The 17,048-nt window shown below is 50.2% G+C and overlaps 1 protein-coding gene across 6 annotated transcripts in view; it reads right to left on the bottom strand.

Moving 5' to 3' along the window:
• Window positions 1-17,048, bottom strand: part of LOC138164907 (dedicator of cytokinesis protein 7-like) — a 324,437-nt gene that overhangs the window by 152,078 nt on the left and 155,311 nt on the right. For all 6 annotated transcript variants that reach the window (XR_011169221.1, XM_069092865.1, XM_069092861.1 and 3 more), the window contains exon 2: window positions 8,551-8,622. Coding sequence is in view for 5 of the 6 variants with exons in the window: in XM_069092865.1 (XP_068948966.1) it covers window positions 8,551-8,588 (38 nt within the window). In the remaining variant the exon portion in view is untranslated. The remainder of the gene's footprint in view (window positions 1-8,550; window positions 8,623-17,048) is intronic.

The raw sequence follows: 17,048 nt of genomic DNA, 5'->3' as shown, positions 1-17,048 counted from the left end.
AAAGAAAGAAAGAAAGAAAGAAAGAAAGAAAGAAAGAAAGAAAGAAAATCTATTCCTTGGAGACTAAAGAAAATGATGACAAAACCGTGGCAAGGTGTGATAGTAATGGCAATTAAAGATTCCCCTGTATTGGCTTGGTTTTCAAATTGATTGTGTTAAAACCCAGAGCTTGTTAATCCCACCTGTGGGATGGACTTTTTGATGTGAAAAGAAAGTCCTGAACTGGGAGGAGCTGGTGATGTAGATTTGGAGAGACAAGAGAGAGGCGGAAGACCTTCTTTGGAAGCAGCACCTCCTGGAGGGAGAGAGAGAGACTGAGAAGGATTGCTGGGGCCACTTTGAATCGCCCTGGACTTTTGAGACCTGCCCCCTGAGCTGCCAAGGACGGAGGAGACATGGCTGTTTTGCTGGTACTTTGTCTGTCTGTTTTGATGTTGTTTTGCCAGATTTGTCCACTGGTGAAAGACAGTCCTTTTGTTGAAGAAGTCCTGGAACCTGGCTGTTCGCTAAGAAGCCCTGAGACTGTCCTGCAGACAGAGAGTGAATACTGTCCACTGGTGAGGGACAGTGCTGTTGTTGCAGGGGTCTGGGAGCCTTTCTGTTGGTTCAGAAGCCCTGAAGAAGGATTTTCTTGTTGTATGTTTACAGAAATCCTGGGAGAGGGCTTTGCTAATGTGTTCAGGGGTTCTAGGACTGTTCTACAGACAGAGGATGAATTCATGAAGGGACTGGCAATGTATCTTATGGCCTTGCTAAGCCTTGTCTCCCCAGGAACTAAGATTGCTGAGAACTTGCCTCGTGTCAAGATGAAGAAAAGACCTCCATTTGGGTATTAAGTGCTGTGTTTAAACTTGATGTAACTCTGGGGTAGATTCAATTGTGATCCAGGGGTGGGGAACTTTTGACCTTATGTTTGGAAACTAATCTCCATTTGAGAAGAGGGGCTTTGTGGTGGACTTAATTAAGGTATAGCCTAGGGGTGGAGAAGTATTTAGAACAGAGACTTTGTAATTGATTGAATGATTGGAAGGTCCTGGGATGGGGTAGTCCTTGGAGATTATTTAATCACACTTAGTAAATGCTGGATTTTGAATGATGTCATGTTTTGATCTTCTCTGTTCTGGGTTTGTTACTGAATAAAATGGAGAGCACCTATGCTGGTATTCTGAACCTTGGGAAGTTGCCTTTCTTTTGGCATTACATTACACAAGGCCAGCAAAACACACAGTGAAAGCTGGAGACTCTTTAAAGGAGCTTGCAAAAATTGCAATATTTTCCAACATCAAAAGTGAGATTATCTGCTAAAAAGCAGGAAAGAGCTAAAAAAGCTAAAAGAGCAGGGAAGAACCACGGGTTCAAGGAAAGAAGACCAAGTCTAGGCTAAGTATTGGGCTATGAAAAATGTTATGGGAGAAAAGAAAAGATAAATAAATTTAACTTTATGGGCCCAAGGTGAAAATACCCAACATGAAGTTACTTTGCAACGTCAGCCCAAGTCTCAGACTCACGAGCCAGGCTGGACCTGACCACACCAATGAAACTTCTACCACAACCCATGATTTCACTGGAAACCCATTTGAGGCCGCCAGGTCCAGTGACACACGCAGACTGACAATGAGAAGCAAGCCAAGAGGGCAGAGGCAGCCTTTGGGAAGCTGACAAGCCTGGGGCATCATTCTCTAACACAGTGTGAACCCTGGACCTGCCAGAAAGGACATGGCATCTGGCTGGTTGAGCCATTTAATCAATGCCGACGACTGAACATCGGGGGACACATACGAGGATTCACTAAAGCATATTCTCAAACAACCAAGCACTAATCTTGGATGGCTGAAAAACTGATGAGAGCAGAGGGGCCCACCTTCTCCACTGAGGCTTTTGGCCATGTTGGAGTCTAGGAAGGAGCCGAGAGGGCAAGGCCCCACCCGAGGTCTGAGCCGGGACCCCTCTCAGTGCTCCCATCTCCATCAAGCAGACCTGACTATTCCCATGCTGTGACTCTGACTGGGAATGGGAGTGGCCAGAGGCCAGAGGTTTCCTTTCTTTCTAACTCAAGTACACAATAAGGGCCTGGCACACAGTAAGCAATTAATAAATGTCTGTTGACTGACAGCAAAATCTTCATATATTAACTAAAGATGTTAGTAAAAAGTCAAACTTCTGAAGTTTAGAAGAAAATCTGGCTCCCAAACTGATCTTAAGTCTCATCATGAATCCTGATAAACGCTGAGAAATGTTTGGTAAAGAGAGGGGGAAAGTCCCATTTCCCAGATTAAACAGGGAATGGAAATCACCAGCCACCCTTAAAGGACTGAGCTGGGCCAACCAGGTCTTAGCCCTAAGGAACAGGCTGCACTCGGATGGACTGAACCTAACACATGGGACATCTCTCCCTTTCTTTAAAAGAGGTCAAAGTGAAAATATTTTTTTCACAAACATCTATTAAATACCTACTATGTGCATTGCGCTATGGACACAGGGACAAAGACAAATCTGGTCCAACAAGCCTCGAGAATCTTCCATCCCACTGGGAAGACACAAACTATGTGCAGATGAGGAAAGAGCAGCTGGCTTCAGGAAGGAGGCAGGACCAGCAAAGGGCCCCAGAGGCTCTAACTCCAGGTTCAGAGAGAACGGAAAACTAGGCAGGCAGAGGCGGCACTGGAAATGCCCAGATCACCCAGGAGGCCCATGTGTCTGGAATAGACAGCGCCTGACGGGGAGTAACCCTGAAATCAGGGTGGAAGGGGCGGGTCAGCCAGACTGCAGAGGGCTTACAGCCCTGGCCAGGCCGGAAGGCCTGTGCCCACCACCCACCAGGGGATTCTATCTGTGGACTGGGCGCCCCAACTAGAGGGAAAGGCCCCGGCCCTTCTCGTCATCACAGTCCTTCACACACATCTCATCGGCAGAGTCACAGAATGAGGGTCAGTCTCCTCTTTCAGGCTAATAAACTGATGCTCAGAGATGCTGGGGACTTGCCCACATGTTGTAGCAGATGCAGCCATAGACAGGGCCACAAGCCTAGCAGAGCCGAGGCCAAACCCTGCCTCAGATGCCTCTTAGCTGGATGACCTGAGGCAAGTCATTTAACATCTCCTCAGTGGCCTTCTCTGTAAAATGGGGGTGTTAGCTCCCTCCCAGAGTGTTTCGGGAATCACGTGAGGTGGTATATGTAATAAACAAACCCTGAGCTGCTACGTAAAACCAATGTGTGGGGATGCCAGTATCTCCTGACGCTCCCAGATGCCTCTTAACAAACTCAAAGGTTTCATCCCTCATCCACCACCCATTTACCCTCCTCCTTATTCTATAGAGTCTAGGACTACTCCAGGCAGGAGCCTGGGAGCAAAGAAGAGCTGCTCAGAAGAGCAGAGACACTTCCTCACGCTGGGAGGGCCTCATTCCCAAGTCCAGTCACAGTCCCGTCCATGCCCAGCCCGTCTACACACTGCCCGCACAGCCTCTACTCTTCCAAGATCCCAGCACCCCCTTCACCTCACCACGGCCTGGGGCCATCTCAAAGTCCCAGCTGACTTACTCCCACCTAAAATCCTTGTCTCCTAAAAGCCGACCCAGACCCATTACTCCATACATTGCTGAAGTTTCTTAATATCTCCTATAGCCTCACATATGTCTTGTTTCTTTTGTATCTTCCCATGTTCTATGTTACGATGCTCAGCAAAATATTATTGAAGAAACCATTTACTTAGGGATTTTAAATGTTTAAATGGGCTGTATTTTTCCTGTGAATGTTTATGTAATGGCGTCACAAATCCATGCTAAGAAAAAAGATTAATAGTTGTGTTTTGTTGTCAGAAATGGGACCTAGCAATCCCAGGAGAAAATATACAAGCCACAACAAGAGTGTGTAGTTATGGTTATCACAACACCCAAATGTACACAGGAAAAAAAGGGAAAAATAACAAAATTTAAATTTTATCTTCAAAACACAAAGCTTAAAGAAAAAGTGTGATTTTCACACAAAAACAGACAAAACCCAAAACAAGAAGTTAAAGATGAAGCTATAAAACAAGGAGCAGGAGAAAAGGAAGCTTAGACAAGAGAAAACTAGAAGCCAGCAGGCAAACAGAAACAGAAAGCCCCTCCCCAACACGAGGAGCCAGCTGGCGGCTGTGGGACGCTCCCTGCTTTTATTCCTGCTCCTTCCTTCGACTGGATCTTCAGAGTGGCCTTTTCCTTGACAAAATTATGGGTTATGCCTCTCTCAAAGTCATTCTTTCCTTCTCATTTCCATAACCTCTCTGGGTCTTGGGTCTCATGTCTGTAAAATTTCAAAGTTAAATTTTAAGTGGCACAATGTATAGAAGGCTAGGCCTGGGTCTGACTAGCTATGTGTCCCTGAGCAAGTCACTTAACTGCTGTCTGCCTCAGTTTCCACATCTGTAAAATGGGGATAATACTAGCACCTACCTCACAGGGTAGCTGTGAGGACCAAAGGAGGTCCCATTTGTTAACTCCGAACAAACCTTTAGGGCTGGATACCTGCTAGCCCTTGTCTGCTGAAGGAGCACACAGAACCTGGGCATCAGGGGCCTGACCAAGGTCTCCAGGAAAGGTGGCCGCTCTCACAAAACAGAACAGGCTCCTCCCCCAGAAGCTTCCCAGCTCGACCACCCCCAGGGAACCTCAAGCTCCGACAGGTGGAAAGTCAGGGGCACATGGAGATTCTGCAGCTGCTCTGGAGGAGAGAACTGAGGGAGAAGGACAAAATGCACTGCCTGTGGGACCTTGGGCCTCAGTTTCCTAGCCTGTAAAACGGGCTGGAATGAGATCATCACTCAGGTCCCTTCAGCTCAGCTGATCTGTGGATGCTGTCCACCCCTGCACACATTTATGTCGAGGCTGGTAAGGAAGGACAGCGTTCCAGGCCCAGGGACAGAGAGTGAGAGGCAGAGTCAGCAGATGGAGAGTGACCTTTGAGGAACAGGCCAAAGGCAGGAGATGCTGGATCATTCCAGGACAATGAAGGGGAGTCAATGTACAAAGACTATAAAGACAGGAAGGGCTTTAAAACACAAAATTAGAGTGTCCTTTTGATCCTGGAGGTGACAGGGAGCCAGGGGGTGACATGGCCAGAGCTGGGCTCCAGAAGATCACTCAGCAGCTGAATGGGGGATAGACTAGAGCAGGGACAGACTGGAGGCAGGCAGGCCCACCTGCAGGCACAGGGTGGGGAGGCCATTAGAGCTGGCAATGAAGAAACCATTGGTGACTGGAAGCTTTGAGGCAAAGATGAGGCCAGAGAACAGGAGAGGAAGCACCCAGAACAGAGTGAGAGGAAGACAGGGAGCAGGGGTGGCAGGCTCTCCTGAGGACCTCTGAGGTCTGTGGAGACACAGCAGAGGAGCATCAAGATCAGTGAGAGGCTGAGGACAGAGGAGGCAGGTCAGCTGGAGAAGAAGGCTTGCAGAGGGATCACCTGGGCGAGGGGAAGGGCATGAGACAAGGGGTGATGGAGACTTTGCTGTCATATGAGATGGGGGGAAAGCCTCAATGCTTTCAGTAAAGTCAGAGACAAGGTCGGGTGAGAAGGGTTGGCAGAAAGGACTGCTGGAGAATATGTAACCATGTGGACCCGTCAGCATGGTGCTGTGATTTTCTCCTGCTCCACTCAACAGTATGTGAATAAGAGAGAAAGAAGAGGTTGGTGAGAGTGATCCAAGGCATGATGGGCAATAGGCTGAGGGGCTGAATCTCTCAGCAGGAGGGCAGGGGTGAAATGGAAAGAAAGACCTCCCCAAGAAAGGACAGTGCCCCAAGGTGGCAGAAGGAACTGGATCCCAGAATCTTGGCTGACACAGGTATTGACTGAATGACCCTCAAAGGAGGGGGCAATGCTGACAGATGGTGGTAGAAGTGGCACCTAGATGGGACAATGGGGACCACTGAAGGCAAGGGGGACATGAGTAGAAATGCAGTCAAGGCTGGAAGATGTGGCCATGGCTGACTGGAAGACAACAGGAGGTGGCAACCAAAATGGAAGCAACAGAAGAGGAAAAGGCTTAAGATGAAAGTAAGATGAGGAGACCAGGAAAAGCTGCTGAGAGAAGGTGGCCTCTGACAGAGCCCACACATGAAGGAAGGCCTTCAAGGGACAGATGGGAGAAGGGAGAGCGCTCCAGGCACGTACCAAGTCAGGGCTGAAAGAGAAGCCAGGGCAGCTGGTGAACCAGTGGGTAGAGCACTGAGACGGGAATCAGGAAAACCCAAGTGCAAATCCAGCCTCAGACAGTAACTCGCTGTGTGACCCTGAACAAGTCACTTCACCTTTGTCTGCCTTGGTTTCCAAGCACCTACATCACAAGGATCAAATGAGCCAACATTTGTAAAAAGATCCCAGCACACAGTAGGCATGAAATAAATAACTCTTTATTCCCTTCCCTTCCCTTTCTCATCCATCAATAAAAATGCATAACAGGAAAAAGCAGGAGCACTAATTCCAGAACACTGATCCAGTGATAGCACTCACAGCACAAAGCACTTCCAACATCCCTCCAGACCTATTCCTTAAGCCCAGCTCACAACCCTCCCCCTGAGGAAGCCACAGGGTCGCAGCACTTTCATGTTGGGTGGGATTTCTGCAGTTAATAAGTCCACCCACACCGCCCCCCCCCAACCAAGTCTATATGATATATCCCACCAGGGACTGGCCAACTTCTGTTTTCAAAGCTTCAGTGGGGGGCAACCCAAGCCTCCTTCTGAAACCTCCCTTCTCCTCTCTGCTACTTGGACCAAGTCCAGCTCTTGGTCCTGCTCCCTGGGACTGAGAGAACAGGTATTCTAGCCAGCTCCCCTTCAGGCCATCCAGGGCACCTTTAAAGGCTCCTCAGATGGCATGATCTGGGGGTCACTCACCTCCTCTGGAGGAGCCCCTAATGCTCGCAAAATGCTCTCTGCTCCCCTCTCACACAAGTTTGGGGGAACGTCCTTTATCCCAGAAAGACACCCCAAGCTAGAGCATCTGGTAGATTGCTTTGTACACAGCAGGCATTAGATAAATGTTTGCCCAATTCCTGACCCAGTCACCCAACCCTCGGTGGCACTGAAGCACTTTACAATGCTGCCACAACACATACACCCCACTCTATTCACCTGCCTTCATGGGGCTGCAGGGCATGCCCACATGATCCACTCCAACATGGGGTGGAGAATCGGTAAATCCTGATTGGGCCTTGCCTCAGACACTGGCCAGTGGTATGACCACAAGCTAGTTACTTGCCATTGATCACTCCTGGGAGAAGCCCCCACAAGTGCCCCATACAGCCTGCCTCCCTCTGTGGTTGGTGCTCTCCAAAAGGGGCCCCTCATGTGAGGACTGTGCTCCCTCCTGACCCCCCTCTAGCACAGAGGGTCCCTCATCTCCTTCAAAGGTCAGGTAGGAGCCTTTCCCCATCACCTCTCCCCACACATACAGCCATGTAAGAGCTCTCCAGAAAGAGTAAAGTCTCAATTAGCTGCCAGGCAGCCTGCTATGCCCAGGGGATACGAAGAATGGTCAGAGCAGGTCCCTGCCCTCAGGGAGCTTCCGGTCTAGTCCAAAAAAGCACAAAAAGCTACATACCAGATAAATGGGGGATAGCTAACCAAGGGAGGGCACTAGAAGGAAGAGGGGTTAGGAAAGGCTAGGGTGGAAGGAGGATTTTATCGGAACTTGAAGGAAGCCAGAAAGGAGGGAGAAGGGAGAGCATTCCAGGCAGGGGGCACTGCCTGGGAAAATATCCAAAGTGGAGAGATGGAGTAATCGGTTTGAGGAAGAGCCAGGAGGTCGGTACTCCTGAATCACAGGGACTGGAAAGGCAGGAGGGGGCCGGGGGAGGAAGGGCTCGGAAAGCCAACAGAAGATTCTGTGTTTGATTCTGACGGCAATGGGGAGCCCGGGGGGGGGGGGGGGAGGTGACACGGTCACACCTGGGCCTCGGGACGGTCATCTGTAGCCCTGAGTGCAGGGGGGACCCCAGTGAGGAGAGCCTGGGGCAGGCAGCGCCCCCAGCAGTTACTGCCAAAGTCCAGGCTGAGGGGACCCGGGGGCGGGGCGGGAAGGGGCATCCTCCTTTTGTCTCGCGGCCCCGGCCCCCCGCAGTGGGTCTGGGGTCTCCCTCCGGTGACTCCGCTTGCACCCCTCCAGGCCCGCCGGCCCCGCGGCCGCCCAGCCGAGGCACAGACGCCGCTGGTAACAAAGTATCCACATTGCGGTCAGGGGCGCCCGGCCCAGCGGCGTCCCGAGGTCGGGGGGGGGGGGGGGCACCCCCGCTCTCCCTGCGTGTCCCCCCAGCCCCATGGGGCGCAGAGCCCCTCCCGCCCGCACCCAAGCTCCCGGCTGGGGACCCCCGCCCCTCTGGGGGGAGGGGGCGAGCAGGAAGAATGGGAGAGAAAGAGAAGGCGAGGAGGAGGATGGGGAGTGGCGGGGGGGGGCGGCCCCGCCCCCGGCCCGGCTCGCCCCCCCCGCCCCCCCCCCCCCCCCCCGCCCACCCCCCCCCCCGCCCCCCTGTCTCGGCCCGCTCCCTCCCCGGCCCGCGTCCGCTCTACCTGCTGATCTTCTGCGCGAAGGCTCGGCGCTCCGCCATGGCTGCGGCGCCCGGGGCCCGGCCGACTGGGACTGCGCGCCCCCGCCCCCGCCCCGCCGGGCGCGCGCCGCCAGAGCGCGCCGCCGAGCGCGCCGCCGAGCGCCCCGCCCCCTCCCGCCAGGCGCGCGCGGCCCCGCCCGGATGCTCTCTCCGCCCCGGCGCGTGGCCCCACCCCCACCCTCCCCCCCAGGGCCGCGGGCGGGGCCGCTGGGGCGCCCCCCCCCCGCCTCCTCGGAGCAGGGACTTGGAAGGGATAGAAGCGGCCCCTGGCTCCCATCGGGCAGAGCTCTCCCGGACCCAGCGGCACGTGGGGCAGAGCGCTTCCCCACGGGGGAAGAGCGGGGAAACTGAGGCACGGGGGCGGGGCCTGGGCTGGGTGACCCCGTGACCGATGGGGGCGCTCTGCTCGCTTCACCGCCCAGTGCTAGGGGCCAGCGAGTCTCTGCTGGGGACCCCGGGCACTGCGGTGGTGCCGCCTGTTTGCTGACTGGTTAACGTCGGGTCCCCGCCGCAGGGGGTCTGCACTAGGGCTGGAGACCTGCCGCTCCGGGCACAGCTCTGGCCTCGGGGATGCCCGGCTGCAGGAGGCCCCGAGAAGGCAGCTCCACACCCCGCCTCACAGCCCAGGGGCCTCCCCGGCTCCCCCGCTGCCTCTTAACTGTCCAGGGAATCACCCCCGCCGACACTGACACCTCCTCCGGGGCCCCTCCCCCTCCGACTGGAGAGGGGGGGTGGTGGCTGAGCCCCCTTCCCCCGGCCCGCCCCTGGGACACACCCTCGCCGCCACCCGCCCAGCTACCCTGTGCCGGGGCCCCTCCTCCCTGGAGAGGGGGGCAGGAGGCATGTCTGACCCCCCCCCCCCCCCCCGGGTGCCCCCCCCCCCCCCCCCCCCCCCGGTACCCCGGGCGGGGCCCCCCCCCCCCGGGGGGGGGGGGGGGGGGGACTTTTTTCCCCCCCCCCCCAGCCCCTGGGGCACCCCCTCACCGCCACCTGGCTGCGGTGTGCCGGGGACAGTTCTCCCTTCCCACAGTCATATTTTAGGCTTATTTTTTAAAGTATGTAAGACCACAAAGGAGTCAGTTATGCTGAAACCCGGTTATCACAATGGCTTTTACAAAGTTCACGAACCTCAGGTTAAGACCCCCAGCTCTACACCCTGTGTTCCCTTTAGGAGATGGAAACCTCTTTGGTTGGTTCTACCGGGGAAAGTGACGACTGGCCGACCAAACAGGCTAGCAGGGTCTCTGGGGCTTTGAAGCCGGAGGAAGTCCCTGGGTTTGCCTGGTCTATCGGAGCGCTGGTCTAGCCTTGCTTGACCATAGAGCCTTTTGCAGGATTTCCGAGGGCAGGGAACAGATGCAAAAGTGAGCCCTTGTGGAGTGTCGGATTGCTCGCTCCCCCGCGTCCTTGGAGAGGCTGGATGGTCGGAGGCGACAAGTCCAACCAGAAGCCTAGAGAACAGCTTATGGGAGATTGTAGCCGGACTGCCTTTTGTGGTGTTTCCTTACAGGTCAGACCAGTTTCTTTGTGATAACCTTTGCCTGTTTGAATGCTTACGTGCTGCTTCTGTCCTGTAACTGTATTCTTGTAAGTAGGAAAGCTGGCATGGACTTTTGGGACTTTGCATCCTTAAATACAGGTCCCTCCCTAGCACCACACTTAGATCACTGTGGAAACTCTTTTTTGTTTCTTTGTTTTTTACTTTTAAGCAGACTTAGACTACTTCAAAGTAATCATGTGTCTTGAATCTAGACGGCTAGTCTAAGAGCCATAGGGACTGAACGCCACCGAATCATAGAATTGGAGAGGCAGAAGGGCCTTCGCTAGCCAGACACATAAGAAGGCCCTAGTCTGATCTGCCTCCTAAAGTGGTTGGCAGAAGCAATTTAGAACTGTGGCCAAAAAGCTACTAAACTGGGCATGCCCTTTGACCCAGAAATGATGCAGCTAGGACTATACCCTAAAGAGCTTAAAGAAAGAGGAAAAGGACTCACATACAAAAATATTGATAGCAGCTCTTTTGTGGTGGCAAAGAATTGGAAACTGAAGATTCCCCCAACAATAAGGGAATGACTGAGCAAATAATGGTGCATGAGTGTGATGCAGTACGATTGTGCTATAAGAAACGATGAAGAGGGAAGTCTCAGAGAAACCTGGGAAAGCTTGTTAGGAAATGATGCAGGGCGAGTGTTCAAGTTGGTGAGTATTCATTACAGATACTTCTTTGTGATCCAGATCCATCCTTTGGTCAGGCTCCAACCTGGAACGGTCTGGCAGCTTTTCTGAAGGGCTTACTAGAATAAGGTAATTACTCCCAGCCCCCAAGGCATCTGCTCTTTGACTAGCTGGGGCTGGACCCCTAGTCTCTGTTACTGTTGTTGTTCAAAGAGGACCTGTTACTTTACTGGGTGATATCTTGACGCTGTGCTTGAATTGGATTTAAAAGAGGCATAGTTAGACCAAGTTGTCAGCCTCACTCTCCCAGAATCATCAAAGTCCAGTAGTGAGACAAAAATCTGGCTGACTGGCAGTGGCCTGGGACGCGGTAGGTAACCTTGATAGCTTTGTGTTCGACCAAGCTCTCCATGTAACTCACAGAGCTCTTCTCTTTACCCCAGCAGCAGCCCTCCCCAGGGGACATCCTTGCTCCCCAAAGATGAAGTAATAGGAAGGAGCTGAGAACTCTCTTAGCCCACCTCTTCATTAAAGTGCCCACCAATCAGGGTTGCCAGGGAAGGTCCAAATGATGTACTGTCAGGCCAACCAGAACAGACACGTCTAGGTCTAACTCTGCCCTCTTTCCTGATCTTGTGGCCCAGATGTAGGCTAGTCAGTAAAACTACTTTGTTACCGGGCTGCATCCCCTTACTAATAAAGGATACAATAGTTATACAAGGACAACATTGTAAAGACCATCTGCTTTGAAAGACATAGTAACTGCAGTCAACGTAATGACCAGCCAAGACTCCAGAAAACTCGTTTTGATTTTTTGCCCATGACCAATGAGCCGATTTATTTTGCCGAAATGTGTGTGTTCATAACAGGTTTTGTTTTTCCCATTGGGAGGGAGGAGAAAGGGAAAGACCTGAAAATAAAATTAATTTGAATTTTAAAAAATAAAATAGGAAGAAAATGCTGGTCTAGCTTCTGTTTGAAGACTTCCAAGGAAGAGAAACCAAGGACTTCCTGAAACAACCTGTTCCACTTGTGAACAGTTCTGATGACTATGACGATCCTGACAGCAAGGCTCAATACGCTTCTTTGTGCCTTCCTCCCACAGCTCCAGGTTCTTCCCTCTGGAGACAGATAGAACAAGTCTAATCCATCCTCCTCCAAGTGATAACCCTTCAAATACGGGTATCATGTGCCTCCCTCTTCCCCCAGTCTTCTCTTCTTCAGGTTAAACATGCCAAGTTTTTCAACTAATCTTCAAATGTCATAGACTGATAGCCCATCATCATCTTGGTTGCCCTCCAGCTTATGAGTGTTCTTCTTAAACTATGGTATTGTCCCTGAGTGTGATACTTCAGACAAGATGATGAGGGCTGATGACTGTAAGACTGTGTCTCCTTCTGTTCCTGGAAGCTACACCCCTCATATTCCAGGAATGAGGGAAAGGTCTAGGGAAAGGTTTGCAGACAAAAATCGAATTATTAAGGTGTCTGACAAAAATGAGGTTCAGAGAAAGAGAGGGGCTTAGGAGTCATCTATCTGGTCCAACCTCTTTCGTTTTGAGGAGGAGGAAACCCCAGAGTCCCAGAGAGAATAGGTCAAGCAATAAGTAACAGAGCCAAGATTTGAACTCAGTTGCTCTGACTCTTTATCTGGTCAGGAATACAGTTGCAAGAGGATTTTATAAGGCATCTAAGATCTCCAAAGTTCCCTAGAGCTTTGAAATTAGTTCTATGGAAACCAGCCTGTTTTGCCAGAAAAGGTAGATGAAAAACATTGAAGGGGAAGTGATGGATCCCAGAATTCCATTCCATAACATTTGGCAAACATTAAGTGAGTATGTGCTGAGGATGGTTTGAGGAATACAAAAGCTCAATATATATCCTCAGTCTCTGCTGGGAAAAGGCGGCAGAGAGAGAAATAAATTTCAATGAAAGACCCAAATGATTGTCCTTTTGCAGGGTCTGTCCAAGATACGGTCGCTGATGGATGAGTTCTGTAGGTTATCAAGCCAAATTCACATTGGAGCCTCGACAGTACGAGATGATTTGAACATAGAGAAAACACAAATTGTCTGGGCTAGAGGAGACCTCTGGGCTCTCCAGCCCCACTTACACCTGACTGAGAACCCCCCTCTCTATTATACATGACAGTTGGTAGAACTTGTAACTATTTAGTTCCAGCCTAAGCAGTAAAAAAAAAAAGGGCTGGAGAGGACAAAGGGAATTTCAGACAGTAAATGGTAAGCTCCTTGAGGTCAGCGACTGGATTGTTGTTGTTAATTTGGGGTTTTGTTTCCCTGTGGTCCAGGATTCAAATAAATGTATAATAAATCTTCCATTGAGTGGATTAATTCCACTTTGGTCCCAGAACAGAAGAGAAAGAAATCCCCTTCCTACTTCTCTAAGACTGGAGTGAAGAGGACAAGAGACAAAAAACCGATGAACTCATACTTTGAAAAGAATGGCTCTTATTGGGACAACTGCTCTTCTAGCTTTTGTTGCTGGGAAATTTTTCCCAAAATGAGCTTAAATCTGCCTCTCTGCACCTTAAGATCCCAGGTGCATAAACAGTGAGCTGGAAGGACCTCAGAGGCCATGGAGGCACAGGATCATGGCTGATGCTTGTATATACTACTTTATCAATATGACCTATTTGATCCTCTCAACAACCCTGAAAGGGAAGCACAATTGTTATCCTCATTTACAGTAAAGAGAACTGAGGTAAACAGAGGCAGTGTGAGAGCAGCCATATCCCAGCCCACACAGGCACTTGCAAGCAGCATTCTAAGCCAATCCTCCAGGCCATCAGCCGATTAGGAAGATGCTTTATATTACAAGCCCACCCCCACCAGGCAGTCCTATGGTTCTAGGACTCTACACCGGAACTCTGTGCCCCAACTCTGTTCTCTGCCTTCATTCCCTGCACCTGTATTTACACTACAACCACTAGTCTCTAGGAATACTGTCTCCTCCCCATCCCTTTCCCAATCCCTTCTTTGATGTGTGTGTATTTACCTTTTATTTTGGAGGAAGCAAGGGGAGCCAGGAGGTGATGATGAGGAAGGAGAGTGTTCAAGGCATGGGAAACAGCCAGTAAAACCTCTTGAGGTCCACAGGTAGATTGGCCTGTTCTATGACAAGCAAGCAGGCCAGTGTCACTGGATAAAGAACTGGTCTCAGAGTCAGAAGTCCTGACACATACTGGTTGTGGGGCCCTTGGAATCACTTAATCTCCCTCTGCCTGATGCAGATCCCTAAGATGGTCCATTCAGTAATGGTAGAACAAGGTTCTCACTGGCAGCTTCCTGTACATGAAATCAGTCCTCACAAACAGTATTCTTGAAATGTTTTCCAAGAAAAAGCTAGCCTGCTCTCTTTCTTTGGTGGGGTAGGTGGTAAGTAGCCAATCATCCCACAGGCATCCTTCCAGTCCATTGGTTAGGTGAGTTTAATCAGAGGTCTTCTACAGGAATCTTCCTTTATAATCCACCCAAAAGTTTATTACAGGTGTTTGTTGGCCAAAGAGCGTCACACAGTTGTTTTTACAGAAAAGAGGAGTCTGTCTCAACAGGTGCCAGACAATTCTGAATCAAACCCAAGTTCTGCTACACACTGGTTCTAATAAATCACCCAAGATCACTGAGATCCTATCTCCCAGCCTTTCCAAGTAAAGGCAATAAAACCTCTGGTGGATTTTTATGGAGTAAACAATTCTGCAAAGTGGGAGGGAAGGTCAGAGAGAGAGGGAGAGAGATACAGAAGGAGGGGTAAAGGGGGAGAGAGAGACAGAGGGAGGGAGAGAGGGGGAGAGAGATAGAGAAAAGAGACAGAGAGAAGAGGCAGAGACAGACAGAAGAAACAGAGGGAGGGAGAGAGAGAGAGAAGACAAAGACAGAAAGAGAGAAAGAGAGGGAGGGAGAGTGAGAGAGAAATGGAGAGAAAGAGAGAGAGGTATGCAGTGACACTATTAAAATCCTCTTAAGGCAGAAAATGCAATTAGGTGGCATTTTTACCCACACTCTCTTCCCTTTCCCTTTTTTTCTGCTCAATGTGTCACTGATGCTTGCCTCACCTTGGCATGTTTCCTAAGACCTATATTTCCCTGCTTCCAAGCTCCTCATGACTTGGAGATGACCCTGGACTTTCAAAGTCCATGGGCAGTGAGATGCAGGCTCTGGCAGGTCTTTCCAAGCTAAACAGGCTTTGAATCAGACTAAGTGGATCCTCTGCTGAGTAGCCCAGCTAAACTCAGAGACTCTAAGCAGGTCAACTGAAAGAAGCTTAATTTTTCATCCTTAGCAGCCTACCAGGTCCACCTAATACGGAAGGGAGGGATTGTTCTATCAATGGGGGGAATGGCCACACCAACAAAATCATAGCTGAAGCACAGTATATTCAGTGTAGTTGTCTGACTTGGAGTGGTTAAAGTGGACAGTGAGCCCAACTCCCAATCCAGAGTCCCGGGTTCTAATCCTGAACTAGCCACTGGCAATAAGAATAGTATCAAGTTTCTTGTTACTTACTGCTATATGACCTTGAGCAAGTTACAGTTTTTCAGAGCCTCAGTTTCCTCATCTGAAAAAGAGAAAGTTAAACTAGATGGATTCTGAGGTCCCTTCCAGCTGTAGAGCTAGGATCCTAGGGTGTTTTAAGGCCCTTTTTTGTCCCAACCACTGACCTATGACAGGTAATACCAGGATGCACCTGATTCTCTTCAGGGAGAAAACATATTCAGAGAAGTCAGGAGATTCGTAGTTGGTCACAGATGGCATAAGTCACATAATAAGAGAATCTGATCATTGGAAGAGACCTCAGTGCCCATCCAGGGTAACACATGACAAGATTCCTGCCTTCATGTCAGTGAGAAGCAGTCCTCGTTGAGGGAGAGCCCACTGCCTCTCAGGGTAGTGTATTGTACTTTGGGGCAGCTCAGACTGTCAGGAATTATTTCTTTCCCATCATCAAGTCTAAATTGGTCTCTTTGCCTCACCCATTCAGCTACCAAAGTTATCTTCCTAAAGGTCTGACCATGTTGTCCACTTACTGAACCATCTCCAGGTTCCCTGCCATCTCCAGAATCAAATAGAAAATCTTCTGCTTGGCTTTGAAAGTCCCTGGTAACCCGCCTTCTCAGCTGCCTTTCCAGGCTTTTCACACTTACTTCCTCCATTTAAATACTCTTCTCTCTAGCCTCTTAGCTTTTTCTCAGTGTCCCAACTCTGTTCATTTTCACTGGCTGTCCTTCATGCCTGGAAGGCTCTCCTTCCCCATCTCTGCTTCCCAGCTTCCTTGGCTTCCTTCAAGTCTCAGTTAAAGTCTCCCCTTGTGCAAGAAGGCTTCCCCATCCCCCTTAAAGCTTATGCCTTCCCTCTGACCTCACTACTGAGTTACCTCGTATGCATCTCAAATGCACATAGTTCTTCTCATGTCACCTTGCCTATCAGATTGTGAGCTCCTTGAGGGCAGGGGCTGGCTTTCCCTTCCTTTTTATCCTCGGAGCTTAACAGAGAGCCTAGCACACAGCAATAATTATAACTAGTATTACAGCTCATATTTGGAGAGCTTTAGGGCTTATGGTACACTTTCCATGTTATCTGACTTGATCCCCCCAACAATGCTAGTTGAGTCATTGATTCCAACTTCCTCTTGCAGCCCTGGCTCTATCCGGTGGCCAGGCAAGTGTCCAGCTCAGGCCTCCTGACTCCAAATCCTGGACTTTCCCCACCCTCCAGCACTTCCTCTCAAGCTAGCTGTGTGACCTTGCAGGGGAGAAGACATTAATTAGCATTTAACGGTGCTTCTGCTCTTTTATCGTGGGTACTAACTAAATGCCACCTTTGTAAATATGTTCACTCCATTTGCTTCATCAAATATGAGACCTGGGATTATTCACTTTGAGCTACTGCTCCCCTTGGTGCAATCACTGATGAAATCCTGATGTTCTGCCTATGAGAACAGCTCCCCAGAATTAGGACTATTGCCCCTGGAAATTTCTTTCCAAAACACAAATGATCTGAATGATGTTTTCTGACTCTTAAGCTCATTTCATTATGCAGCATTCAGATAATTGCATGGAGACACTAGAGCCCTCCCCCCCCAAACTTCTTTGTTTAGCTACTTTATATATGTGTTTATTGATTTTATACTTCTGCTCTATATACTCAGATCTGTGCTACTTTTCTCCTCCATGAGAATGTAAACTTGAGAGTAGAGATTGTTTCACTCTGTACTTTTATCCCTAATGCCTAGCACAGTGCCTGGCATACAGTAGGTGCTTAATAAATAC

The sequence above is a fragment of the Petaurus breviceps genome, unplaced genomic scaffold (genome assembly GCF_028583685.1).
Source record: "Petaurus breviceps papuanus isolate PSGF00001 unplaced genomic scaffold, PetGlider_PUasm1.0 207, whole genome shotgun sequence".
NCBI classification, from domain to species: domain Eukaryota; kingdom Metazoa; phylum Chordata; class Mammalia; order Diprotodontia; family Petauridae; genus Petaurus; species Petaurus breviceps.
This window is presented reverse-complemented; position numbering and strand designations above follow the sequence as displayed.